At 54.1% G+C, this 26,613-nt stretch overlaps 4 protein-coding genes and 1 long non-coding RNA gene across 8 annotated transcripts in view; 2 read left to right on the top strand and 3 right to left on the bottom strand.

Moving 5' to 3' along the window:
* Window positions 1-47: 47 nt before the first annotated feature.
* On the bottom strand, window positions 48-3,560 carry GSTT2B (glutathione S-transferase theta 2B). The gene is given in 6 exon segments (XM_024239845.3): window positions 48-566; window positions 919-1,092; window positions 1,185-1,335; window positions 2,628-2,715; window positions 3,356-3,391; window positions 3,394-3,560. Coding segments are annotated over 6 exon segments (732 nt in total). The 5' UTR covers window positions 3,467-3,560; the 3' UTR covers window positions 48-356.
* A 5,586-nt stretch (window positions 3,561-9,146) lies between these two features.
* Window positions 9,147-12,780, top strand: LOC134761158 (D-dopachrome decarboxylase-like). Of its 2 annotated transcripts, XM_063722803.1 has the most exons (3): window positions 9,147-9,336; window positions 9,701-9,876; window positions 10,542-12,780. In XM_063722803.1, the coding sequence occupies exons 1-3, from the start codon at window positions 9,229-9,231 to the stop codon at window positions 10,582-10,584; spliced, it is 327 nt and encodes a 108-aa protein (XP_063578873.1). In that variant the 5' UTR covers window positions 9,147-9,228; the 3' UTR covers window positions 10,585-12,780. The 2 variants fall into 2 exon arrangements, with proteins under 2 accessions (XP_063578873.1, XP_063578872.1); XM_063722802.1 differs by lacking the exon at window positions 10,542-12,780 and having other exon boundaries at window positions 9,701-10,081.
* Window positions 12,781-14,050: 1,270 nt separating this feature from the next.
* Window positions 14,051-17,299, bottom strand: LOC100446092 (D-dopachrome decarboxylase). 2 transcript variants are annotated; one of them, XM_024239843.3, is made up of 3 exons: window positions 16,978-17,299; window positions 16,438-16,613; window positions 14,051-14,309 (listed from the first exon to the last, which is right to left on the bottom strand). In XM_024239843.3, the coding sequence occupies exons 1-3, from the start codon at window positions 17,083-17,085 to the stop codon at window positions 14,237-14,239; spliced, it is 357 nt and encodes a 118-aa protein (XP_024095611.1). In that variant the 5' UTR covers window positions 17,086-17,299; the 3' UTR covers window positions 14,051-14,236. The 2 variants fall into 2 exon arrangements, with proteins under 2 accessions (XP_024095611.1, XP_054399140.2); XM_054543165.2 differs by lacking the exon at window positions 14,051-14,309 and adding an exon at window positions 15,419-16,017 and having other exon boundaries at window positions 16,436-16,613; window positions 16,978-17,166.
* Window positions 17,300-19,528: 2,229 nt separating this feature from the next.
* Window positions 19,529-23,618, bottom strand: LOC134761160 (uncharacterized). The gene is made up of 3 exons (XR_010139440.1): window positions 23,466-23,618; window positions 21,134-23,160; window positions 19,529-20,233 (listed from the first exon to the last, which is right to left on the bottom strand). It is a non-coding gene; the product is annotated as an uncharacterized LOC134761160 (long non-coding RNA).
* LOC100461022 (glutathione S-transferase theta-2B) overlaps window positions 22,839-26,613 on the top strand; it is a 42,943-nt gene continuing 39,168 nt past the window's right edge. Inside the window, exons 1-5 of one of the 2 annotated variants that reach the window (XM_002834616.4) lie at window positions 22,839-22,970; window positions 23,610-23,697; window positions 25,289-25,439; window positions 25,532-25,705; window positions 26,058-26,569. In XM_002834616.4, coding sequence (XP_002834662.3) covers window positions 22,859-22,970; window positions 23,610-23,697; window positions 25,289-25,439; window positions 25,532-25,705; window positions 26,058-26,267 — 735 coding nt within the window. In that variant the 5' untranslated portion in view covers window positions 22,839-22,858 and the 3' untranslated portion in view covers window positions 26,268-26,569. Of the gene's footprint in view, window positions 22,971-23,609; window positions 23,698-25,288; window positions 25,440-25,531; window positions 25,706-26,057; window positions 26,570-26,613 lie in introns of those variants that run through there. The other variant, XM_063722799.1, reaches the window with a different exon arrangement.

The following is a 26,613-nucleotide window of genomic DNA, read 5'->3' as shown; positions in this document are numbered from 1 at the left end:
ACTCCATATGTATAATACAACAATGTAGTAAAACCAATAACTCTTGGTTCTCTATTCAAAGTGTCTGGAATCTTTATTCTATTTAAAACACTGATGACGTTTGCCAATTTTTGAGTGTTCTTCATGTTATTGATTTGTAGGAGCTCTTTATATATTGCAGATTTAGTCTCTTACTGGTTATGCATGCTGCACCTGAGGAGTAGCAGCACTGCCAAGGACACTGAGTGTCTTGTCTGTGCAAAGCTTCACATGAAGCTGGAGACAAGGGACTGGGGCAAGAGGGAAAGATGAAAAGGGGCAAGTAAGTAACAGAATGAATCCTTGTTGCTAATCTCCTGGCCTCCATCCCGGACCCTTCAGGGGATCCTGGCAAATCGAAGCAGCATAGCCGGATAGGCCTCTGGTGAGGGTGTTGGGAGGGTTTTCTTGGCCGCCTGTTCCAGAATGCTAAAGATGATGCTGTGGGCCTCCTGGCATAGCTCAGCACCCAGGAAAGCCTCCACTCGTCCACGCCATGCTGCCAGTCGTGGCCGCCCCTCAAACAGTTCATAGCCGAGAGCCACCGGCTGTAGGGACAAGGATGAAAAAGTTGTGGGGATACAATTTTCCCAGTTGTCACTGCTGACCCGAATTCTGGAACCATGGGCAGAAGTATCAGAGACATGGTCCATTCTCCAGCCCCTAAGTGAATGGATCACAGGGGCCCAGGCAGTATGTTCAGCCTTAGAGCCCAAGAGCAGCCGGGGTGAGACCCCACACCCAGGCAGGAGGCAGAAATTCAAGGTTCTGGCCCCAGATCATCCAGAGACTTGCTCTGTGATTCCGGGCAAAGTTCTGGCTTTCTCCAGGCCTCAGTGTTTCTGTCTGCCTCATGGGTGTGACACGAAGAGGGACACTGCCCACAGGCTGAGCTCACACCTGCATCAGCTCCTCCAGCGCCATGAGATCAGCCAGCGTCACCTGCTGGCCAGCAAGGAAGGGCCTGTCCCCCAAGAACTTGTCCTCCAGCCATTGCAGGGCCTGGTCTATGGCAGTCCTGTTGCGTTCCACCTTCTCCGCGGGCACCTGGACCCCAATGAGTGGCCCCAACACCTGATGGGGGCAGAGAATGGGTCAGTCTGTGGCCCCTGCCTACTGCCAACTACTCTCTGGTGGGCAACCACTCTCCAGATGGCTCTTCTCACCTGGACCCACAGGGGTACACCAAAGGTGCCACGGATGCAGTCGGCATGCCAGCCCAGGTACTCATGAACACGGGCACGAGCCTGCAGGTCAGATGGATACCAGTGGTCTGGCGTCTGGTACTTACAGCTCAGGTAAATCAGGATGGCCGAGCTGGGAATGAATGGGCAGTGGCTGTAAGGACACTGGCACCAGGCCTTTACCCCTAGCTGCTCCCATCCCCCAGTGGGGCCCGGGGGCATCTCTGCATTTGAAGGACTGCCCTCCAGCCTCGCCCTCCATCTCCAGCTCCCCGACACCACCCCGTCCTCCTCCGAGTCTCCTCCTGTCTTTGTTGCCTTGGGCACCGACTCTTGGCTGGACCTTCTGCTTTGCACTTTGAGAACCTCATCTCTGTGATATGCCAGCAACCGCCCTATGAGGTAGAGACTCCTGTTAGCCCTTTAGCACAAGAGAAAACTCAAGGTCAGAATGGTCAAGTGACTTGTCCGAGGCGGTGCAGCTCAGAATAGGCTCCCTGGACCCCTGGAACCCTGCATGGGGCTGGCACACAGTGGATGCTCCGTGGAGTCCCTTGCATGTCCACGTGCTTGGGTCAGGGATCACGAGGGCAGGAATGTCTCTGGCCCTCGTCTGACAGGCCCCCAGCCATCACTTCTGCAGCCACCTGGCCTCTTGTCCTTTTCCTGCCCAGCAGCTGGACCTCACCACGAGCTGTGCCCTTGGGCCATGGCATTGGCCTCTAGGCCCGGCCTGGGCAGACTGGGGTAGTCTGTGACAAGTCACTAGAGGCTCTTTTCAGCTGGCATTTGTTGAACCTACTCTGCGCAACAGTGGAAAAATGTTCCCTTGTCTTCTAATACCCTTCAGTCTGCGAGTGGAGAGGCCCTGGGGTTCAGAAAAGGCTGAAGATAAGAGGTGTGGGGACATGCTCTGTCAGCCCCTGCTCATCCCGGTCACACTCCAAGCTGTACCTTCTCCCCAGATCTCTCTTCTTTCTTTTCTTTTTTTTTTTTTTGAGACGAAGTCTCCCTCTGTCGCCCAGGCTGCAGTGCAGTGGCGCGATCTCAGCTCACTGCAAGATCCGCCTCCTGGGTTCACGCCATTCTCCTGCCCCAGCCTCCCGAGTAGCTGGGACTACAGGTGCCCGCCACCACGCTCGGCTTATTTTTTATTTATTTTTTTTTTTTTGCATTTTTAGTAGAGACGGTGTTTCACCGTGTTAGCCAGGATGGTTTGGGTCTCCTGACCTCGTGATCCGCCCACCTTGGCCTCCCGAAGTGCTGGGATTACAGGCCTGAGCCACCACGCCTGGCCAGATCCCTCGCCTTTCCCCTCCCTCGCTGCCCCATGGGGTATGGGAGGGCCAGTGGGGCCCGGGGCCAATGGGGAGAGTCAGGGTAACATGGGCTCCGGATGCGGGAGGGGAGAGGGAAGGAGGGCACCTTTCGGTCAAGATGAAATCACCATCCTTGAGCGTCGGCAGTTTCCCCAGGCTGTTGATCTGCAAGAACTCCTTGCTCTTGTGCTGCCCTGAAGAGGAAGAAGTCAGAAAAGGTCTTCAGAGTAAAAACGCTGCACCTCTACACCCTCCCTCCCCCTGCCCAAGCGGAGCCCCACAGCCCTGAGAAACAGCAAGGTCTGGGACCAGAGGGCTGGATCAGCCCCACTCCCTGGGTGGGCCTCGCTGTCCTGCCACATTCCGGGGCAGCTCGGGGGCTTTGGTGGGTGGGGCCAGGTGCAGCAGGTGGATGAAGAGAAGTTTTCTAGCCAGGACTCTGGTGGGCCAGGGGAGGGGAGGCAAACTGGAGTGGCTCATCTCTTCTCCTCTCTTAATTCTCACAACAGCGTGTCCTTCTCCCAAGGTCTTCTGGGCTTTGTGAATTTATATGCGTGCATTCCACGCAAGAACTCTGTAAACTCCATTCAGTATTTTCTTTCCACCCCTACAGAGCAGAAGGTAACATTATCCTCCTTTTCAGAAGGCAAGCTAAGGTTCAGAGAAGGCTGTGATCCCTCCAAGGCCACTCAGTCGACAGCATTCTCTGGTGGCAGACGCTGCAGGAGGAGGTGAGCGGGCCGTGCGGGCGGCGAGACGCTCAGGGCAGAGCAGGGCGAGGGGTCTGGGGGTGCACTGGGTTTGTGGACACGCGGGAAAACGGGCTGGGCCCACCTTTGATAAGATCCACGGTGCGCAGCTCTAGGGGATGCCATTCTTCTTGGCGAAGATGTAGACGGCGCGGCTGGGCTGGGACAGCAGGTCCAGAAACAGCTCTAGGCCCATGGCGGGGGCGGCAAGGACAGCGGGGATGGCAGTGAAGGCGCTGAGGGTGGTGTGGGCAGCAGCTGTGGCAGGCTCCCGGAGCGCCGGGAAATAGGGGATCAGGCCCCACCCCCTGGGGACAGCACCCAATTGGAGCGCACCACCCCCGGACCCGCCTCGTCCCTTCGGTTCCTGTCCAGTCCTGGCCGGCCGAGACTCCAACACCAGGTCCGCGCGTCCCTACAGGGAGGGCGGTCGCTATGAACGCACAGCTGGGAGGGTGGAGTTGGAGCTGGGGGCCCTCGACTGGGAGGGAGGACGCGGATGCAGGGGGCCGACTGCAAGGGGTAGGGGAACCAGCTGGACAGGGAGAAGCAGGTCTGCTTTTCGGGATCCCGGTGCCAGGGACCCTGCCCGGTTCCAGGCGTCGCCCCGACCCAGAAACGACTGGGCCCCGCCGTCCTGGAAAGGCCCCAGAGCACCGACATCTGAGGGTTCGTTGAGAGCCCTGTTTCTCAGGGCTGCATGGCGGCAGAAGGGAGGGAGCGAATGGGATCCTCTAAAAGGGATCTTAGAGTTTCACCCAGCGGGCTGTGACACTTGCAGGTGTCCCAGACTGGTGGGAACATTGACTGGAAGGCTGGGGTTAAGGATGAACTTTCTACGGTCCACACTGTCCCCTGCAGAGCAACTGCTGCCAGACAGCGGGAGCTCCCCCTTCGTGCACAGGATGGGGGCATGGAGCCCGCAGCCGCAGGAGGCAGGAATGACTGTCAGGGAACCTCCTTTCTTCTCCCTGAATCCCAGCCCTGGCATCTCACCAGGGGGCACAGTGATGGTCCAGGGCTGGGCCTGGGACTCTAGCTGAATCTTTCAGAGTATCCCATCCCTCTGGCCAGTGGCCCAAGTGAGTGAACCAGAATGCTTCCTTGGCAGTTTTGAAACTGGAACTGGAGAGAGGAGCTCCCTATGGGGAGGTAAATGGGAGCTGGGGCCACCTGTAGTGACATTTCCTGAGTTCAAGGAGTAGATGAGTCTGAGACAGAAAAGCTGACTCAGAGAAAGGGAGTGATAGCAGGGCGTGGTGGTCCACACCTGCAATCCCAGCTACTCTCATGGAATCTGTTTTTCTGATGTCTGGGTATGAAAGGACTTTCTAAGCCTCAGAAAAGTGGGAGAACTCAACAAAGAAAAAACCAATACATATACAAGGATATTTTCTGGAAGAAAAAATGGATTAAACTTAAGCAAAAAACTGGGAAGGATCTTGGTAAAAGATATGTCAGAAGGAAGTAATGTTCTTTAAGATGTTCTTAGAAACCCATCGGACAGGTGGGGTGTGGTGGTTCACGCCTGTAATCCCTGGATTTGGGAGGTAGAGGTGGGCGGATCAGTTGAGGTCAGGAGTTTGAGACCAGCCTGGGCAACACGGTGAAACCCCGTCTCTACTAAAAATACAAAAATTAGCGGGGTGCGGTGGCACACTCGGGAGGCTGAGACAGGAGAATCACTTGAACCTTGGAGGCAGAGGTTGCAGTGAGCTGAGATCATACCACTGCACTCCAGCCAGGCCACTGAGCGAGACTGTCTCAAAACAAACAAATGAACAAACAAAAAGAAGAGAAACTCATCCGACGAAGACACAGGAAAAAAATGAGCAAAGGAAATCAGTAGAGGTTTCACTGAAGGAGAAAGAGAAATGGTGAATACATGGATGAAAACATGTTTACCTTCAGTAATAATCAAGTAAGCACACACCAACACAACATGCACATACTGTTTTTATTTATCAAAGGTGCACATGGTTTTGAAATGAGTACTTCTAGTTAATATGTACAGAGCAATTACCCAGTGCCCAGCACGGGGGTGGCACCCTGTGTGTAAGAGAGCATGAAACAGGTAGACACGCGCCCTTCTGAAAGTAAGGGACCGCCTCTCTGGAGGATCCATTGGGCAATAAGGAGGTTTCCACACCTTAACTGTGTCTGCCTTGACCTCTGGGGCCTGGGAGCAGAGCCCCCTCCAGCTGGTGGGGAAGGAAGCAAGGTGTGTTTGAGGACAGAATGGAGAGAACTTGAGTAGAGCAAGTGTAGACTCTTCCTCTCCAAAGTGTGGTCAATGGACTGGGAGTATCAGCATCACCAGGGAGTTTGTTGGAAATGCAGAAGCTCAGGCCCCACTGTGACCTTACTGATTGGGAGCATAAACTGTAACCAGATTCCAGGGAGGATTCATACACACATTCCCATTTGATCAGTGGGGGGTAGTAGGAGGTGAGGTGAAAAGTGGGGAGCGGATGGCTACTGCACTGGAGAAGGCTGGCTTTGTGTTGAGGCCTTTCTCATGAGGGCAGTGGGGAGCCATGGAAGGCTTTATTCAAGGGAGGGTATGGGCACATTGAGATTGCAGAAGGATCCCACTGGTTGCCTCGTGTGAGGACCCAGGGAGAAGGGTGGGGCTGTCCCTGTTTGAGTAGGAGATGAGGGCTACTGGTGGCTATGAGTGGAAAGAAGTGAGCAGAGGTGAGCAGAAATCCCAAGGGCTGGTGATGATAGGATGATGGTGGGAACCAGGATGGGCTTTGGGCAGACCCTGACCCCTCTCTCTGCCTGTCGGCCCACCAGATAATAATCCCTGTGTTCCTGGGCGAGTCAGTGCCACCCGAGATGTTGGCGGCCACTTTGGCTGAGCTGGACGGATGCCTGCAGCTGCTCGAGGACAAGTTCCTGTGGGCCAGACCTCCCTTACTGGGTCCTGTATCTCTGTGGCTGGCTTGGTGGCAATCACGGAGCTGATGCATGAGAGTGCCATGGGGTGGGGTGGCCCGCTGGGCAGTGGTGTATCCGGGAAGGGAGCTGACATCCCAGCTCATGTTGTCTTTTCTAGCTGTGGGTCCCTGTGTGAGTCACTTCTCCTTCTGAGCCTCAGTGTCCTCATCTATAAAATGGGGCTTTACAAACCCCTCACCACAGCTATATTAAGAGGCTTCCAAGTGTCCCCAGGGAGGGGGACATACTAGCCCATCACACACGGTGGAGGAGGGAAAATCCAATCAGAGAACCCCTAAAGCAGGTCATGCTGCCTTACACTTGGCTATGCCCAGCCCCTCCGCTGACTCTGTCTTCCCCTAGCCCATCAGTGCTGGCTGCTGAGTCTTTGAAAGCAGACCCACGATGGCAGCATGGTGCCCAACACGTGGAGGCTGCAGTGGGGGAGGACCTCTTCCAGGAGGCCCTGGCAGCTGTCCTGAAGGCCAAGGACCTGCCTCCAGTAGAACCTGCTGTTAAAGAGAATCTGAAGACCTTAATGCAGCTTTTCTTGCTGTGAGTGCGTGTCCCAGACTTGCTGAGCCCCTGAGGGGGTGCTGTGTTGGTAGAATAAAGACATGGAACTGTCTGTCTCCTTGGTTGTAAAGAAGACATATCTGCAAAGGCTCTGGTCCACAGTTCCTCCAGATATCATGCCTGCATTCCTTTTGTCGCCTACCCCATTCCGTTCTAGCTTCCATGTGACCTCTGAAAACAGCTTTGGCAAACACTTACTTGACCCTGTCCTTCTGTGTGGAACTTTCTATGGTTCCTCACTGCCCAGAAGCTAAAGTACAAGTCATTGAACTTTGCATTCAAGGCCTTGCTCCCACTCCTCCAGGTGGCCTCTTCTGCCTGCACACTCTTATACCCCTCTCTGGGCTCCCACCTTGGCCTCTTGGCCTCTGCTCATGCTGTTCCCTCCTCATCTTTTTCACCTGGTGCCCTTCCTGGTCTTTTGGCATTTGGCACCCTGTCTCTTCTCCAGGGAGACTTCCCTGACCTCCCCAGCCCCAGTCCAGGTCAGGTGACCTCTCTGGGCTCCTCAGCCCCAGTGTTTCCATGCGGGGGATACCCCCAGACTGAGCATGTATCATAGATGAAGGGTGACCTGGTGGAAAGATGTCTGAATCAGGATCCGCCTTGGTCTCCTTGGTCTCTCTCCTCACTGTGGGGCGATGTTGTGTTCCACAAGTGGGGTGCAGGGCTGGTTCATGAACCTCCTTGCGGGAAGGGAAGTCCCTCTCCCATGCCTCCTCATAACCTTGACCGCAGTCTTCTCTACACCCCACTCCCTCACCACTGGCTTGTCCATGCCCCACACCTGGTCCCAGACTTGCCACCTGTCCCTGCCCTCTCCCCTTAGGACTGTCATATTTACCTATCGTGTGTCTCAGATCTACTGATATCTGAGTCATCTAATAAACAGACTGCTAATAGGACAAGATCATGACAGACAGAGACTCTGTCGGCTTTTCAGTGGAGGCTCCTTTAAGTATGCACACTTATAGAGAATTTTATACATGTAGTTGAAATTGTACATATAAACTTACAAATTTTTCTTTCTTTTTTGCGAGGGAGGGGGGAGCCTGGGTCTCACTCTGTCATCTAGGGTGGAGTGCAGTGGCACAGTCATAGCTCACTGCAGCCTAGATCTCCTGCGCTCAAGCAATCCTCCTGCCTCAGCCGCCCAGCTAGCTAGGACTACAGGCACACACCACAGCAGCTAGATTTTTTTTTTTTTTTTTTGTAGAAAAGAAGAGAATCTTGCTGTGTTGCCTAGCCTGATCTTGAACTCCTGGGCTCAAGCAATCCTCCCTTCTCAGCCTCCCAAATTGCTGAGATTACAGGTGTGAGCCACATTGCTTGACCACAACTTCAATCATATTTGAAATGTACAATTCAAGTGATTTTGCCACACTGACCACAGACTCATGTTTAAGCCATGCCAACAGAGTTCCATGTTTCTTGGAGTTTTTTTGAGATGGAGTCTTGCTCTGTCGCCCAGGCTGGAGTGCAATGGCGTGATCTCGGTTCACTGCAACCTCCGCCTCCCCGGTTCAAGCGATTCACCTGCCTCAGCCCCCTGAGCAGCTGGGATTACAACGCTCGCCACCATACCCGGCTAATTTTTGTATCTTTAGTAGAGACGGGGTTTCGCCATGTTGGCCAGGCTGGTCTCGAACTCCTGACCTCAGGTGATCCGCCCGCCTGGACCTCGCAAGGTGCTGGGATTACAGGCGTGAGCTACCATGCCCGGCCTTTCCATGTTTTAAATAACATATTTTGCCACCCCCTGGTGGACAGTGCCTCACCACCGGCACAAGAGGCTACACAGGGAGATGTCAATGGGGACCAGGCAGGGACAGGTATTGTCGTGAGCCCAAGGGTCCTGCCTAGCCCTACCAGCGCCCCCACGAGTAACCACATCTCCTGACTGCCCAAGCGCAGATTTCCGTACTGAACATGAAATTGCCTGACTTCGAAATGATGGCAAATCATTCAAAAAAATTTTAAGCTCCCGTTGTATTGGTTATTAGGGTCGAGCCTGGGGAAGACCCCTATAGGTGTGTGTGTGTCCTTGTGTGTTGGGGGTGTTCAGACCTCTAATAGGGCTAGGAACCAGGCGACCACAGCGCGGAAAGCTTGAGAGGGAAATCCACCTGGCGCCAGGCAGGAGGGTCGGGGAAGATACGTTGTGGAGTGGGGGGGGCACTACCGGGTTAAAGACCTGTAGTGGGTGGGGCTACATGTAGGGCGGAGACGATGGGACTTCCGGAAATCAGAGCCGGCACACGTGACTTTTGTTTGCAGAAGCGGGATATACGCTAGGCAGCCAATCGGGGAGCGCCGAGTCTCTGTCCAGCCAATGAGAAGCCAGGTTGCTGTGGCTTCTCGCCCCTCCTCCCTGGTCCGCGAGCCTTGGGTACCCCCAGCATTTTTTCCGCCAGAGCTGTTTCCGTTCCTCTGCCCGCCATGCCCTTCCTAGAGCTGGACACGAATTTGCCCGCCAACCGAGTGCCCGCGGGGCTGGAGAAACGACTCTGCGCCGCCGCTGCCTCCATCCTGGGCAAACCTGCGGACGTGAGCGTGGGCCGGGCAGCACGGGGCGAGGGGAGGTTGGTGGGCCAGGGGTCCGGCCCTGTCCCTGCTCCGCCTCCCCGACAGTGACCCCGAATCTTTTCCCCAGGGACCACTCCCCACTCCTTTCCTCACGCCAAGCTCTGACTTTCCGTGCTCCACGATCCCGCGGCTCCCCCTTCGCACGTCTTTCCCTTGTCGCCCTCCCCAGTCATGACCCAGACGTGACCTTCAGGGACCGCGGCCTGTACCGGGATCCCTGTCCCCGCGAACACTGCGTGTTTCGGCTTTCGCGCGCTCGGGTCGGGACCCCAGAGGTAGCCCGGCCGTCTCCAGCTTCGGGCAAAACTTTTCATGTCCCCTTCAGCGCGTGAACGTGACGGTACGGCCGGGCCTGGCCATGGCGCTGAGCGGGTCCACTGAGCCCTGCGTGCAGCTGTCCGTCTCCTCCATCGGCGTAGTGGGCACCGCCGAGGACAACCGCAGCCACAGCGCCCGCTTGTTTGAGTTTCTCACCAAGGAGCTAGCCCTGGGCCAGGACCGGTGCGTAGGGGCAGTAGGGGATCCATGTGGGACTGCCGCAGACTGGAGCCAGTGATCCTGTCTCAGGGGGAAAAACCCATTTCTTGCCCTGCCCAGTAAGGACACATCAGGGTCTGGAGCTCTGGGGCCCCCTGACCCCTTAGGTTCCTGCTGTTAGGACCATCTTCAAAGTGGGAACAGGATTGAATGAATTTCTCGCTCTGCTCCTCAGTGTGTAAGTCTGTGAACCAGGGAGGCTCTCTTTTAACACCCCCGGGGCAGTGCAAGGGTCATGTGGGATTGTCTGTGTGCTGTACCTGCCTTGGCACCTCACAGGGTAGGTACACGTGGCTGAAGTGTGATTTTCTGGCCTGGCGCGGTGACTCACGCCTGTAATCCCAGCACTTTGGGAGGCCGAGGCGGGTGGATCACAAGGTCAGGAGTTCAAGACCAGCCTGGCCAAGATGGTGAAACCCCATCTCTACTAAAAATAAAAATTAGCCGGGCGTGGTGGTAGGCGCCTGTAGTCCCAGCTACTCGGGAGGCTAAGGCAGGAGAATTCCTTGAACCTGGGAGGTGGAGGTTGCAGTGAGCCGATATCGTGCCACCGCACTCTAGCCTGGGCGACAGAGCGAGACTCCATCTCAAAATAAATAAATAAATAAAAATGAACTGTGATTTTCTAGCACTTTTCCAGGCTGGTCAGAAGGAATTCTGGGTATGTTCTGAAGTTATGTATTTTGGACCTATGGCCCAGCGACGTTCCAGGTGAGGTTCACGGGAGACTCACAGAGTAGTGAAAGAGCATTGGCCTGGATGTCTAGACATCTGCTTTCTGGGTCCTGCATAGCTGGGGGACCCCAGACAAACTTGGAAATGAACCATCTCCAGTTGGCAACCTCCTCTTTTGTGAAAACAGGGGAAAAGACCTCCCTCCCCCACAAGAAGCCTCTACAACCCAAACCTGGCGTTCTGTGACCGAGTTAAAGTTTCCTCTTGGGTAAAAGATATTCTTGAGCCTCATCCATGCCTAGGAGGAAGTAAGGGCATGAGAAGCTTGAAAGGACACTGTCCAGGCACTGTGGCTCATGCCTGTAATCCCAGCACTTTGGGAGACCGAGGCGGGAGGTTCATTTGACCCAGGAGTTGCAGACCTGTCTGGGTAACATAGTGAGATGCCATCCCCTAAAACAGTTTTAAAAATTAGCCAGACATGGTGCTGTGCACCTGTACTCTCACTTAGCTGGCAGGCTGAAGTGGGAGGATGGTGTCAGCCCAGGAGGCTGAGGCTGCAGTGAGCTATGATTGCGCCTGTCAGTGAGACCTTGGCTCAGAAAAAAAGACCTTTGAAATGGAGCCTTTGTTAGTCCATGAAGGCCGATGAGGAATGGCTGATCCTGCTGGGTCCTCCCTCAAGCTACAGAGGAATAATACAGTCAGCCCCCTGTATCACTGGGTTCCACATCTGTTGATTCAAACAGCCATGGATTGAAATATTAGAGGAAAAAAATTGATAATTGTATCTGTACTGAAAATACATATAGACTTTATTCCTTGTCATTATTCCCTAAACAATACAACTATTTACATAATACATACATTATATTAGGTATTATAAGTAACCCAGAGATTATTTAAAGTATATGAGACGATGTGTGTAGGTTATATGCAAATATTACACCATTTTATGTAAGGGACTTGAGCAAATGTAGATTCTGGTTTCCAGTGGGGATCCTAGAACAAATCTCCCAAGGATACTCAGAGAATACTGTTACTCTAACAACAAGTGTTGTACACTTACCATGTGCTAGATGCTCTACAGGTACTTTACACTCATGATCCCATTTGTAAGGATTGATCCTTACAATCCCTGTCCACTTCCCCTTTGTGCAGACAAGACATGTTATACCCATGAGGTAGATAATCTCCATTATGCCAATTTTATGATGAGAAGACTAAGGGTCTTCATACTACCCCGCCCTCAGCCAGGCTGTCCCAAGCTGTGTTGCTCCTCACTGAAAACTGCTGTCACCTCTGAGAGGGGCATGTTCACTTATGGCACAGACATTAGTGCTGGGGGGGTGGGTCACCGTGTGCCCAACATTTGAGAAAACAGGTGGCTGAGGCACTGTGTCCTTAGGGAGTCTGCAATTAGGAGGAGGTAGGTTGCCCCTCAGCCCACAAACTGATAGAGATGATGGAGTGTGCAGCACACACGATGAGGCTACTGTGTTGAGTGTCTGTCCTAGGTGGGTCATGCTGATGTGCAGCCACCATCCCACACCTGAGTGTCCCACTGCCCTGCTGGGGGTTGGGGAACGCTCATTACCAGGATGAGCAGGTTTGCAAAATGGGCTGAGGTGGGAGGATCACTTGAGCCCAGGAATTCAAGACCACCCTGGGAAACAAAGTGCGACCCCGTCTCTACAAAGTCATAAAATTAGCCCAGCATGGTGGCATGAGCCTGTGATCCAAACTGCACGGGAGGCTGAGGCAGAAGGATTGTTTAGGCCCAGGAGGTCGAGGCTGCAGTAATCTGAGTTTCCACCACTGCACTCACTCCATGCCGGCTGCCTTTGGATTGTTCCTAATTGGATGGTTTTGCTTTCGATGGACACTCCAATAAAGTACACGAAATAAAGAATAAAGTTAAACAGTCAGTCCCAGTGCTGTGTAGGTGGCAGTAAGTCTTGGAGAGCGACCTCAGCTGAACTAACCATGGTGTGCATCATTGTCAAGTGGGGCCAGCAGGATCCTCAGGTCACCTGGCAGGAGGGGCAGGGAAGTGTCCCTAGAAGTGACCTTGAGTTGCACTTAGTGCTCTTGGCAGAGGGAAGGGCTTGGGCTAGCACTGGAGGCATGAAGATGGGGTGTGTTCAGGGCTCCCCAGCCATCCAGGCATGGGAAGGGGACGCTGAGGGCCAAAGTCGGAGGTGACACCGGGAAGGGAACTGTAGCAAGGTGAGGACTGGCTTTCGGCCATGTGACTGAATTGCCTGTGGTGTGTGTGTATGTGTGCAAATTTCAGTGAACTGTGTGTGAATGTGAGTGAATTGTGTGACTGTTCATGTGTGGGTGTATATGTGTGTGATGCGAGTGAACTGTGTGTACATGGGTGTATACGTGAATTTTAGTGAATTGTGTGTAAATGTGAGCAGTGTGAATTTGTGTATGTGGGTGGATAAGTGAATTGTGTGATTTTGTTGCTGTGAATTGTGTGCCTGTGTGTGACGGGGTGTATGTGTGAGTGAATTGTGTGATGACTGTCTATGAATGTCAGTGAATGGTGTGATTGTGTATGTGTGTGTATGTGTGTGGGGGTTTGGTCTATATGTGTGAATTTGAGTTGTGTGACTTTGTTGGATGTGAGTGAATTGTGTGATTGGGTGTATATGTGTGTGTATATGAGTTAACTGTGTGTAAATGGTACGATTGTATATGTGGGTGTATGTGTGTGAAGAATGAGATGAATCGTTGTGACTAGATGTGGGTGGATGTGTGTATGTTTATGGTTGTGTGTCCATGAGTGTAAGTGTGCAGGTGGCACAGTTGTGACAGGAGAGAAGACACAGGAAGCATTACAGACCTGCCATTTGTCCCCCCAACTGTCCTCCCGGCCTGGGGGCCCCTGGGCTGGAAAGGTTGTGAAAGGTAGTGCTACTGCCAGGAAGGGGGGATGGGGCAGCTGGGAGGACGGTTTGAGTCTTGCCAAAGGGAGGAGTCGAAGTTTGCAACCCTGGGGAGGAGGAGGGGCAGACTGGGGACCCTGCTTCGGGAAAACCAGTGACCAACCCCCAAAGGGACACAGGCAACCCCTGCCTCCACTCTACAGAGGTGGGGAAAAGGGGAGAGTGGCATGGCAGGCTGCCCAGCCAGTCATGGAGGGAGTAGGCTTCAGGAGGAGTACAGAGGTCTGGTCCCATTTTGGGGCTGAGGACAGGAGCCTCAGGTCAGCAGTCTGCAGGAAGGCCCCAGCTGGACCAGCTGCTCACACCTTCCCACAGGCCTGCAGATGGGTGTGGAGAGCAGAGCCTCCAGGCTGAGGCTTCCAGCCCCAGATCTCAGCAGTCTAAACATCAGACAGCAGCCCTGAAGATGGAAATCATCCCCCTCCAGGTTCCCTACGGTCTTATCCACCAGCCCTCCTGCCCATGGTGGCCCCAGATGCCCAGGAGAGAGAACAGAAGGTGCGAAGTCATGTTGGAATGAGGAAGCTCTCTTCATTTATTTCATATGAAGATGAAGAAGAGGATTATGTGATCACAGGAATGTTTCATGCGGGATAATCCAAAGCTGGTTATCACCAGGCCCTCACTCTGCCAAGAGATCTCTCTGGAAGAAGCAGCCAGCTCACAGATGCCCTGGATCCCTCCGTGCCCAATCATAAAAAAGTCATGACCGTCCCTATCTTGCCAATCTGCCAGGACTCCAACGGGAAAAAGCGGATAAGTATCCTTCAGGAGACAGAGAAAAAGATATCATCAGCTCCTTGGCTAACACCACATCTTGCAAGACCCCTGCCAGGTACTCCCACTGTGGGTACTCAGGACAGTCTGCCTCAGTCCACCAGGCATTTTGCAAACCTGCTCATCCCAGTAATTATTTTCCCTAACCCCCAGCAGGGCAGTGGGACACTCAGGTGTGGGATGTGGCTGCACATCATGACCCAGCTAGGACAGACACACCATACGGTAGCCTCGGTGTGTGTGCCGTACACTCTATCATCTCCATCAGTTTGTGTACTGAGGGGCACCCTGCCTCCTAATTGCAGGCTCCCTGAGGGCACAGTACCTCAGCCACCTGTTTTCTCAAAGGCTGAGCACATGGTGACCCCCCACCCCACCAACCCCGCCACTAATGTCTGTGCCGTAAGTGAATATGCCCCTCTCAGAGGTAACAGCGAGTTTCCAGAGAGGAACACCAGAACTTGGGATAGCCTGGCTGGGGGGGTCGGGAGTATGAACAGCCTCAGTCTTCTCATCATAAAATTGGCATAATGGAGATTATCTACCTCATGGGGATAGCATGTCTTGTCTGAGCAAAGGGAGAGTGGACAGGGATTGTAAGGATCAAATGGGATCATGAGTGTAAAGTACCTGTACAGTATCTAGCACATGGTAAGTGTACAACACTTGTTGTTAGAATAACAGTTTTCCCTCAGTATCCGTGGGAGATTTGTTCTAGGATCCCCAGAGGAAACCAGAATCTACATTTGCTCAAGTCCCTTACATAAAATGGTGTAATATTTGCATATAACCTACACACATCCTCTCATATACTTTAAATAATCTCTGGGTTACTTATAATACCTAATATAATGTACGTACTATGTAAATAGTTGTATTGTTTAGGGAATAATGACAAGGAATAAAGTCTATATGTATTTTCAGTACAGATGCAATTATCAATTTTTTTCCTCTAATATTTCAATCCATGGTTTGTTTGAATCAACAGATGTGGAACCCAGTGATACAGGGGGCTGACTGTATTATTCCTCTGTAGCTTGAGGGAGGACCCAGCAGGATCAGCCATTCCTCATCGGCCTTCATGGACTAACAAAGGCTCCATTTCAAAGGTCTTTTTTTCTGAGCCAAGGTCTCACTGACAGGCGCAATCATAGCTCACTGCAGCCTCAGCCTCCTGGGCTGACACCATCCTCCCACTTCAGCCTGCCAGCTAAGTGAGAGTACAGGTGCACAGCACCATGTCTGGCTAATTTTTAAAACTGTTTTAGGGGATGGCATCTCACTATGTTACCCAGACAGGTCTGCAACTCCTGGGTCAAATGAACCTCCCGCCTCGGTCTCCCAAAGTGCTGGGATTACAGGCATGAGCCACAGTGCCTGGACAGTGTCCTTTCAAGCTTCTCATGCCCTTACTTCCTCCTAGGCATGGATGAGGCTCAAGAATATCTTTTACCCAAGAGGAAACTTTAACTCGGTCACAGAACGCCAGGTTTGGGTTGTAGAGGCTTCTTGTGGGGGAGGGAGGTCTTTTCCCCTGTTTTCACAAAAGAGGAGGTGGCCAACTGGAGATGGTTCATTTCCAAGTTCGTCTGGGGTCCCCCAGCTATGCAGGACCCAGAAAGCAGATGTCTAGACATCCAGGCCAATGCTCTTTCACTACTCTGTGAGTCTCCCGTGAACCTCACCTGGAACGTCGCTGGGCCATAGGTCCAAAATACATAACTTCAGAACATACCCAGAATTCCTTCTGACCAGCCTGGATAAGTGCTAGAAAATCACACTTCAGCCACGTGTACCTACCCTGTGAGGTGCCAAGGCAGGTACCTCACACAGACAATCCCACATGACCCTTGCACTGCCCCGGGGGTGTTAGAAGAGAGCCTTCCCGGTTCACAGACTTACACACTGAGGAGCAGAGCCAGAAATTCATTCAATCCTGCTCCCACTTTGAAGATGGTCCTAACAGCAGGAACCTAAGGGGTCAGGGGGCCCCAGAGCTCCAGACCCTGATGTGTCCTTACTGGGCAGGGCAAGAAATGGGTTTTTCCCCCTGAGACAGGATCACTGGCTCCAGTCTGCGGCAGTCCCACAGGGATCCCCTACTGCCCCTACGCACCGGTCCTGGCCCAGGGCTAGCTCCTTGGTGAGAAACTCAAACAAGTGGGCGCTGTGGCTGCGGTTGTCCTCGGCGGTGCCCACTACGCCGATGGAGGAGACGGACAGCTGCGCGCAGGGCTCGGTGGACCCGCTCAGCGCCATGGCCAGGCCCGGCCGTACCGTCACGTTCACGCGCTGAAGGGGACATGAAAAGTTTTGCCCGAAGCTGGAGACGGCCGGGCTACCTCTGGGGTCCCGACCCGAGCGCGCGAAAGCCGAAACACGCAGTGTTCGCGGGGACAGGGATCCCGATACAGGCCGCGATCCCTGAAGGTCACGTCCGGGTCATGACTGGGGAGGGCGACAAGGGAAAGACGTGCGGAGGGGGAGCCGCGGGATCGTGGAGCACGGAAAGTCAGAGCTTGGTGTGAGGAAAGGAGTGGGGAGTGGTCCCTGGGGAAAAGATTCGGGATCACTGTCGGGGAGGCGGAGCAGGGACAGGGCCGGACCCCTGGCCCACCAACCTCCCCTCGCCCCGTGCTGCCCGGCCCACGCTCACGTCCGCAGGTTTGCCCAGGATGGAGGCAGCGGCGGCGCAGAGTCGTTTCTCCAGCCCCGCGGGCACTCGGTTGGCGGGCAAATTCGTGTCCAGCTCTAGGAAGGGCATGGCGGGCAGAGGAACGGAAACAGCTCTGGCGGAAAAAATGCTGGGGGTACCCAAGGCTCGCGGACCAGGGAGGAGGGGCGAGGCGCCACAGCAACCTGGCTTCTCATTGGCTGGACAGAGACTCGGCGCTCCCCGATTGGCTGCCTAGCGTATATCCCGCTTCCGCAAACAAAAGTCACGTGTGCCGGCTCTGATTTCCGGAAGTCCCATCGTCTCCGCCCTACATGTAGCCCCACCCACTACAGGTCTTTAACCCGGTAGTCGCCCCCCCCACCACCACAACGTCTCTTCCCCGACCCTCCTGCCTGGCGCCAGGTGGATTTCCCTCTCAAGCTTTCCGCGCTGTGGTCGCCTGGTTCCTAGCCCTATTAGAGGTCTGAACACCCCCAACACACAAAGACACACACACACCTATAGGGGTCTTCCCCAGGCTCGACCCTAATAACCAATACAACGGGAGCTTAAAATTTTTTTGAATGATTTGCCATCATTTCGAAGTCAGGCAATTTCATCTTCAGTATGGAAATCTGCGCTTGGGCAGTCAGGAGATGTGGTTACTCGTGGGGGCGCTGGTAGGGCTAGGCAGGACCCTTGGGCTCACGACAATACCTGTCCCTGCCTGGTCCCCATTGACATCTCCCTGTGTAGCCTCTTGTGCCGGTGGTGAGGCACTGTCCACCAGGGGGTGGCAAAATATGTTATTTAAAACATGGAAAGGCCGGGCATGGTAGCTCACGCCTGTAATCCCAGCACTTTGCGAGGTCCAGGCGGGCGGATCACCTGAGGTCAGGAGTTCGAGACCAGCCTGGCCAACATGGCGAAACCCCGTCTCTACTAAAGATACAAAAATTAGCCGGGTATGGTGGCGAGCGTTGTAATCCCAGCTGCTCAGGAGGCTGAGGCAGGAGAATCGCTTGAACTGGGGAGGCGGAGGTTGCAGTGAACCGAGATCACGCCATTGCACTCCAGCCTGGGTGACAGAGCAAGACTCCATCTCAAAAAAACTCCAAGAAACATGGAACTCTGTTGGCGTGGCTTAAACATGAGTCTGTGGTCAGTGTGGCAAAATCACTTGAATTGTACATTTCAAATATGATTGAAGTTGTGGTCAAGCAATGTGGCTCACACCTGTAATCTCAGCAATTTGGGAGGCTAAGAAGGGAGGATTGCTTGAGCCCAGGAGTTCAAGATCAGGCTAGGCAACATAGCAAGATTCTCTTCTTTTCTACAAAAAAAAAAAAAAAAAAAAAAAAAATCTAGCTGCTGGGGTGTGTGCCTGTAGTCCTAGCTAGCTGGGCGGCTGAGGCAGGAGGATTGCTTGAGCGCAGGAGATCTAGGCTGCAGTGAGCTATGACTGTGCCACTGCACTCCACCCTAGATGACAGAGTGAGACCCAGGCTCCCCCCTCCCTCGCAAAAAAGAAAGAAAAATTTGTAAGTTTATATGTACAATTTCAACTACATGTATAAAATTCTCTATAAGTGTGCATACTTAAAGGAGCCTCCACTGAAAAGCCGACAGAGTCTCTGTCTGTCATGATCTTGTCCTATTAGCAGTCTGTTTATTAGATGACTCAGATATCAGCAGATCTGAGACACACGATAGGTAAATATGACAGTCCTAAGGGGAGAAGGCTGGGACAGATGGCAAGTCTGGGACCAGGTGTGGGGCATGGACAAGCCAGTGGTGAGGGAGTGGGGTGTAGAGAAGACTGCGGTCAAGGCTATGAGGAGGCATGGGAGAGGGACTTCCCTTCCCGCAAGGAGGTTCATGAACCAGCCCTGCACCCCACTTGTGGAACACAACATCGCCCCACAGTGAGGAGAGAGACCAAGGAGACCAAGGCGGATCCTGATTCAGACATCTTTCCACCAGGTCACCCTTCATCTATGATACATGCTCAGTCTGGGGGTATCCCCCGCATGGAAACACTGGGGCTGAGGAGCCCAGAGAGGTCACCTGACCTGGACTGGGGCTGGGGAGGTCAGGGAAGTCTCCCTGGAGAAGAGACAGGGTGCCAAATGCCAAAAGACCAGGAAAGGCACCAGGCGAAGAAGGCGAGGAGGGAACAGCATGAGCAGAGGCCAAGAGGCCAAGGTGGGAGCCCAGAGAGGGGTATAAGAGTGTGCAGGCAGACGGGGCCACCTGGAGGACTGGGAGCAAGGCCTTGAATGCAAAGTTCAATGACTTGTACTTTAGCTTCTGGGCAGTGAGGAACCATAGAAAGTTCCACACAGAAGGACAGGGTCAAGTAAGTGTTTGCCAAAGCTGTTTTCAGAGGTCACATGGAAGCTAGAACGGAATGGGGTAGGCGACAAAAGGAATGCAGGCATGATATCTGGAGGAACTGTGGACCAGAGCCTTTGCAGATATGTCTTCTTTACAACCAAGGAGACAGACAGCTCCATGTCTTTATTCTACCAACACGGCATCCCCTCAGGGGCTCAGCAAGTCTGGGACACGCACTCACAGCAAGAAAAGCTGCATTAAGGTCTTCAGATTCTCTTTAACAGCAGGTTCTACTGGAGGCAGGTCCTTGGCCTTCAGGACAGCTGCCAGGGCCTCCTGGAAGAGGTCCTCCCCCACTGCAGCCTCCACGTGTTGGGCACCATGCTGCCATCGTGGGTCTGCTTTCAAAGACTCAGCAGCCAGCACTGATGGGCTAGGGGAAGACAGAGTCAGCAGAGGGGCTGGGCATAGCCAAGTGTAAGGCAGCATGACCTGCTTTAGGGGTTCTGTGATTGGATTTTCCCTCCTCCACCATGTGTGTGATGGGCTAGGATATCCCCCTCCCTGGGGACACTTGGAAGCCTCTTAACATAGCTGTGGTGAGGGGTTTGTAAAGCCCCATTTTATAGATGAGGACACTGAGGCTCAGAAGGAGAAGTGACTCACACAGGGTCCCACAGCCAGAAAAGACAACATGAGCTGGGATGGCAGCTCCCTTCCCAGATACACCACAGCCCAGTGGGCCACCCCACCCCATGGCACTCTCATGCATCAGCTCCGTGATTGCCACCACCCAGCCACAGTGATACGGGACCCAATAAGGAAGGCCTGGCCCGCAGGAACTTGTCCTCGAGCAGCTGCAGGCATCCGTCCAGCTCAGCCAAAGTGGCCGCCAACATCTCGGGTGGCACTGACTCGCCTAGGAACACAGGGATTATTCTCTGGTGGGCCGACAGGCAGAGAGAGGGGTCAGGGTCTGCCCAAAGCCCATCCTGGTTCCCACCATCATCCTATCATCACCAGCCCTTGGGATTTCTGCTCACCTCTGCTCACTTCTTTCCACTTATAGCCACCAGTAGCCCTCATCTCCTACTCAAACAGGGACAGCCCCACCCTTCTCCCTGGGTCCTCACACGAGGCAACCAGTGGGATCCTTCTGCAATCTCAATGTGCCCATACCCTCCCTTGAATAAAGCCTTCCATGGCTCCCCACTGCCCTCATGAGAAAGGCCTCAACACAAAGCCAGCCTTCTCCAGTACAGTAGCCATCCCCTCCCCACTTTTCACCTCACCTCCTACTACCCCCCACTGATCAAATGGGAATGTGTGTATGAATCCTCCCTGGAATCTGGTTACAGTTTATGCTCCCAATCAGTAAGGTCACAGTGGGGCCTGAGCCTCTGCATTTCCAACAAACTCCCTGGTGATGCTGATACTCCCAGTCCATTGACCACACTTTGGAGAGGAAGAGTCTACACTTGCTCTACTCAAGTTCTCTCCATTCTGTCCTCAAACACACCTTGCTTCCTTCCCCACCAGCTGGAGGGGGCTCTGCTCCCAGGCTCCAGAGGTCAAGGCAGACACAGTTAAGGTGTGGAAACCTCCTTATTGCCCAATGGATCCTCCAGAAAGGCGGTCCCTTACTTTCAGAAGGGCGCATGTCTCCCTGTTTCATGCTCTCTTACACACAGGGTGCCACCCCCGTGCTGGGCACTGGGTAAGTGCTCTGTACATATTAACTAGGAGTACTCATTTCAAAACCATGTGCACCTTTGATAAATAAAAACAGTATGTGCATGTTGTGTTGGTGTGTGCTTACTTGATTATTACCGAAGTTAAACATGTTTTCATCCATGTATTCACCATATCTCTTTCTCCTTCAGTGAAACCTCTGCTGATTTCCTTTGCTCATTTTTTTCCTGTGTCTTCGTCGGATGAGTTTCTCTTCTTTTTGTTTGTTCATTTGTTTGTTTTGAGACAGTCTCGCTCAGTGGCCTGGCTGGAGTGCAGTGGTATGATCTCAGCTCACTGCAACCTCTGCCTCCAAGGTTCAAGTGATTCTCCTGTCTCAGCCTCCCGAGTGTGCCACCGCACCCAGCTAATTTTTGTATTTTTAGTAGAGACGGGGTTTCACCGTGTTGCCCAGGCTAGTCTCAAACTCCTGACCTCAAGTGATCCGCCCACCTCTACCTCCCAAAGTACAGGGATTACAGGCATGAACCACCACACCCCACCTGTCCGATGGGTTTCTAAGAACATCTTAAAGAACATTACTTCCTTCTGACATATCTTTTACCAAGATCCTTCCCAGTTTTTTGCTTAAGTTTAATCCATTTTTTCTTCCAGAAAATATCCTTGTATATGTATTGGTTTTTTCTTTGTTGAGTTCTCCCACTGTTCTGAGGCTTAGAAAGTCCTTTCATACCCAGACATCAGAGAAACAGATTCCATGAGAGTAGCTGGGATTGCAGGTGTGGGCCACCACGCCCTGCTATCATTCCCTTTCTCTGAGTCAGCTTTTCTGTCTCAGACTCGTCTACTCCTTGAACTCAGGAAATGTCACTACAGGTGGCCCCAGCTCCCATTTACCTCCCCATAGGGAGCTCCTCTCTCCAGTTCCAGTTTCAAAACTGCCAAGGAAGCATTCTGGTTCACTCACTTGGGCCACTGGCCAGAGAGATGGGATACTCTGAAAGATTCAGCTAGAGTCCCGGGCCCAGCCCGGGACCATCACTGTGCCCCCTGGTGAGATGCCAGGGCTGGGATTCACGGAGAAAAAAGGAGATTCCCGCGCAGTCATTCCTGCACCCTGCGGCTACGGGCTTCCTGCCACCATCCTGTGCACCGAGGGGGACCTCCCGCTCTCTGGCAGCAGCTGCTCTGCAGAGGACAGTCTGGACGGTAGAAAGTTCATCCTTAACCCCAGCCTTCCAGTCAAGGTTCCCACCAGTCTGGGACACCTGCAAGTGTCACAGCCCGCTGGGTGAAACTCTAAGATCCCTTTTGGGGGATCCCATTCGTTCCCTCCCTTCCACCGCCATGCATCGCGGAGAAACAGAGCTCTGAACGAACCCTCAGATGTCGGTGCGCTGGGGCCTTTCCAGGACGGCGGGTCCCAGTCGTTTCTGGGTCGGGGCGACGCCTGGAACTGGGCAGGGTCCCTGGCACCGGGATCCCGAAAAGCAGACCTGCTTCTCCCTGTCCAGCTGGTTCCCCTTCCCCTTGCAGTCAGCCCCCTGCATCCGCGTCCTCCTTCCCGGTCAAGGGCCCCAGCTCCAACTCCACCCTCCCAGCTGTGCGTTCATAGCGACCGCCCTCCCTGTAGGGACGCACGCACCTGGTGTTGGAGTCTCGGCCGGCCAGGACTGGACAGGAACCGAAGGGACGAGGCGGGTCCGGGGGTGGTGCGCTCCAATTGGGTGCTGTCCCCAGGGGGTGGGGCCTGATCCCCTATTTCCCGGCGCTCCGGGAGCCTGCCACAGCTGCTGCCCACACCACCCTCAGCGCCTTCACTGCCATCCCCGCTGTCCTTGCCGCCCCCGCCATGGGCCTAGAGCTGTTTCTGGACCTGCTGTCCCAGCCCAGCCGCGCCGTCTACATCTTCGCCAAGAAGAATGGCATCCCCTTAGAGCTGCGCACCGTGGATCTTATCAAAGGTGGGCCCAGCCCGTTTTCCCGCGTGTCCACAAACCCAGTGCACCCCCAGGCCCCCGCCCTGCTCTGCCCTGAGCGTCTCGCCGCCCGCACAGCCCGCTCACCTCCTCCTGCAGTGTCTGCCACCAGAGAATGCTGTCGACTGAGTGGCCTTGGAGGGGTCACAGCCTTCTCTGAACCTTAGCTTGCCTTCTGAAAAGGAGGATAATGTTACCTTCTGCTCTGTAGGGGTGGAAAGAAAATACTGAATGGAGTTTACAGAGTTCTTGCGTGGAATGCACGCATATAAATTCACAAAGCCCAGAAGACCTTGGGAGAAGGTCATGCTGTTGTGAGAATTAAGAGAGGAGAAGAGATGAGCCACCCCAGTTTGCCTCCCCTCCCCTGGCCCACCAGAGTCCTGGCTAGAAAACTTCTCTTCATCCACCTGCTGCACCTGGCCCCACCCACCAAAGCCCCCGAGCTGCCCCGGAATGTGGCAGGACAGCGAGTCTCACCCAGGGAATGGGGCTGATCCAGCCCTCTGGTCCCAGACCTTGCTGTTTCTCAGGGCTGTGGGGCTCCGCTTGGGCAGGGGGAGGGAGGGTGTAGAGGTGCAGCGTTTTTACTCTGAAGACCTTTTCTGACTTCTTCCTCTTCAGGGCAGCACAAGAGCAAGGAGTTCTTGCAGATCAACAGCCTGGGGAAACTGCCGACGCTCAAGGATGGTGATTTCATCTTGACCGAAAGGTGCCCTCCTTCCCTCTCCCCTCCCGCATCCGGAGCCCATGTTACCCTGACTCTCCCCATTGGCCCCGGGCCCCACTGGCCCTCCCATACCCCATGGGGCAGCGAGGGAGGGGAAAGGCGAGGGATCTGGCCGGGTGCGGTGGCTCAGGCCTGTAATCCCAGCACTTCGGGAGGCCAAGGTGGGCGGATCACGAGGTCAGGAGACCGAGACCATCCTGGCTAACACGGTGAAACACCGTCTCTACTAAAAATACAAAAAAAAAAAAAAAAAAAAATATCCGGGCGTTGGTGGCGGGCGTCTGTAGTCCCAGCTACTCGGGAGGCTGGGGCAGGAGAATGGCGTGAACCCAGGAGGCGGAGCTTGCAGTGAGCTGAGATCGCGCCACTGCACTCCAGTCTGGGCGACAGAGCTAGACTCCGTCTCAAAAAGGCCCAGCGCGGTGGCTTACGCCTGTAATCCCAGCAGTTTGGGAGGCCAAGGTGGGCAGATCACGAGGTCAGGAGATCGAGACCATCCTGGCTAACACGGTGAAACCCCTTCTCTACTAAAAATACAAACCATTAGCAGGGCGTGGTGGCGGGCGCCTGTAGTCCCAGCTACTCCGGAGGCTGAGGCAGGAGAATGGCATGAACCCAGGAGGCGGACCTTGCAATGAGCTGAGATCCTGCCACTGCACTCCAGCCTGGGCGACAGAGGGAGACTCTGTCTCAAAAAAAAAAAAAAAAAAAAAAAAAGAAAAGAAAGGAGAGGGATCTGGGGAGAAGGTACAGCTTCGGGTGTGACCGGGATGAGCAGGGGCTAATAGAGCATGTCCCCGCACCTCTCATCTTCAGCCTTTTCTGAACCCCAGGGCCTCTCCACTCGCAGACTGAAGGGTATTAGAAGAGAAGACAAGGGAACATTTTTCCACGGTTGCGCAGAGTAGGTTCAACAAATGCCAGCTGAAAAGAGCCTCTAGTGACTTGTCGCAGACTACCCCAGTCTGCCCAGGCCGGGCCTAGAGGCCAATGCCATGGCCCAAGGGCACAGCTCGTGGTGAGGTCCAGCTGCTGGGCAGGAAAAGGACAAGAGGCCAGGTGGCTGCAGAAGTGATGGCTGGGGGCCTGTCAGACGAGGGCCAGAGACATTCCTGCCCTCGTGATCCCTGACCCAAGCACGTGGACATGCAAGGGACTCCACGGAGCATCCACTGTGTGCCAGCCCCATGCAGGGTTCCAGGGGTCCAGGGAGCCTATTCTGAGCTGCACCGGCTCGGACAAGTCACTTGACCATTCTGACCTTGAGTTTTCTCTTGTGCTAAAGGGCTAACAGGAGTCTCTACCTCATAGGGCGGTTGCTGGCATATCACAGAGATGAGGTTCTCAAAGTGCAAAGCAGAAGGTCCAGCCAAGAGTCGGTGCCCAAGGCAACAAAGACAGGAGGAGACTCGGAGGAGGACGGGGTGGTGTCGGGGAGCTGGAGATGGAGGGCGAGGCTGGAGGGCAGTCCTTCAAATGCAGAGATGCCCCCGGGCCCCACTGGGGGATGGGAGCAGCTAGGGGTAAAGGCCTGGTGCCAGTGTCCTTACAGCCACTGCCCATTCATTCCCAGCTCGGCCATCCTGATTTACCTGAGCTGTAAGTACCAGACGCCAGACCACTGGTATCCATCTGACCTGCAGGCTCGTGCCCGTGTTCATGAGTACCTGGGCTGGCATGCCGACTGCATCCGTGGCACCTTTGGTGTACCCCTGTGGGTCCAGGTGAGAAGAGCCATCTGGAGAGTGGTTGCCCACCAGAGAGTAGTTGGCAGTAGGCAGGGGCCATAGACTGACCCATTCTCTGCCCCCATCAGGTGTTGGGGCCACTCATTGGGGTCCAGGTGCCCGAGGAGAAGGTGGAACGCAACAGGACTGCCATAGACCAGGCCCTGCAATGGCTGGAGGACAAGTTCTTGGGGGACAGGCCCTTCCTTGCTGGCCAGCAGGTGACGCTGGCTGATCTCATGGCGCTGGAGGAGCTGATGCAGGTGTGAGCTCAGCCTGTGGGTAGTGTCCCTCTTCGTGTCACACCCATGAGGCAGACAGAAACACTGAGGCCTGGAGAAAGCCAGAACTTTGCCCGGAATCACAGAGCAAGTCTCTGGATGATCTGGGGCCAGAACCTTGAATTTCTGCCTCCTGCCTGGGTGTGGGGTCTCACCCCGGCTGGTCTTGGGTTCTAAGGCTGAACATACTGCCTGGGCCCCTGTGATCCATTCACTTAGGGGCTGGAGAATTGACCATGTCTCTGATACTTCTGCCCATGGTTCCAGCATTCGGGTCAGCAGTGACAACCGGGAAAGTTGTATCCCCACAACTTTTTCATCCTTGTCCCTACAGCCGGTGGCTCTCGGCTATGAACTGTTTGAGGGACGGTCACGACTGGCAGCATGGCGTAGACGAGTGGAGGCTTTCCTGGGTGCTGAGCTATGCCAGGAGGCCCACAGCATCATCTTGAGCATCCTGGAACAGGTGGCCAAGAAAACCCTCCCAACACCCTCACCAGAGGCCTATCTGGCTATGCTGCTTCGAATTGCCAGGATCCCCTGAAGGGTCCGGGATGGAGGCCAGGAGATTAGCAACGAGGATTCATTCTGTTACTTACTTGCCCCTTTTTATCTTTCCCTCTTGCCCCAGTCCCTTGTTTCCAGCTTCATGTGAAGCTCTGCACAGACAAGACACTCAGTGTCCTTGGCAGTGCTGCTACTCTTCAGGTGCAGCATGCATAACCAGTAAGAGACTAAATCTGCAATATATAAAGAGCTCCTACAAATCAATAACATGAAGAACACTCAAAAATTGGCAAACATCATCAGTGTTTTACATAGAATAAAGATTCCAAACACTTTGAATAGAGAACCAAGAGTTACTGATTTTACTAAATTGTTGTGTTACA

The sequence above is a fragment of the Pongo abelii genome, chromosome 23 (genome assembly GCF_028885655.2).
Source record: "Pongo abelii isolate AG06213 chromosome 23, NHGRI_mPonAbe1-v2.0_pri, whole genome shotgun sequence".
Taxonomy (NCBI): Eukaryota; Metazoa; Chordata; class Mammalia; order Primates; family Hominidae; genus Pongo; species Pongo abelii.
Note: the sequence above shows the minus strand (reverse complement) of the source record. Positions and strands in the feature narration are given on the sequence as shown.

What these genes read in the sequence shown, in the direction of transcription:
- LOC100446092 (XM_054543165.2), bottom strand. Translation starts at nt 17,085, where the DNA reads ATGCCCTTCCTAGAGCTGGACACGAATTTGCCCGCCAACCGAGTGCCC. An exon ending in TCCTGGGCAAACCTGCGGAC is followed by an intron (nt 16,614 to 16,977) that starts GTGAGCGTGGGC and finishes TGTCCCCTTCAG; the next exon opens with CGCGTGAACGTGACGGTACG. An exon ending in AGCCCTGGGCCAGGACCGGT is followed by an intron (nt 16,018 to 16,435) that starts GCGTAGGGGCAG and finishes CCTATGGCCCAG; the next exon opens with CGACGTTCCAGGTGAGGTTC.
- LOC134761158 (XM_063722802.1), top strand. Translation starts at nt 9,229, where the DNA reads ATGCCCTTCCTAGAGCTGGACACGAATTTGCCCGCCAACCGAGTGCCC. An exon ending in TCCTGGGCAAACCTGCGGAC is followed by an intron (nt 9,337 to 9,700) that starts GTGAGCGTGGGC and finishes TGTCCCCTTCAG; the next exon opens with CGCGTGAACGTGACGGTACG.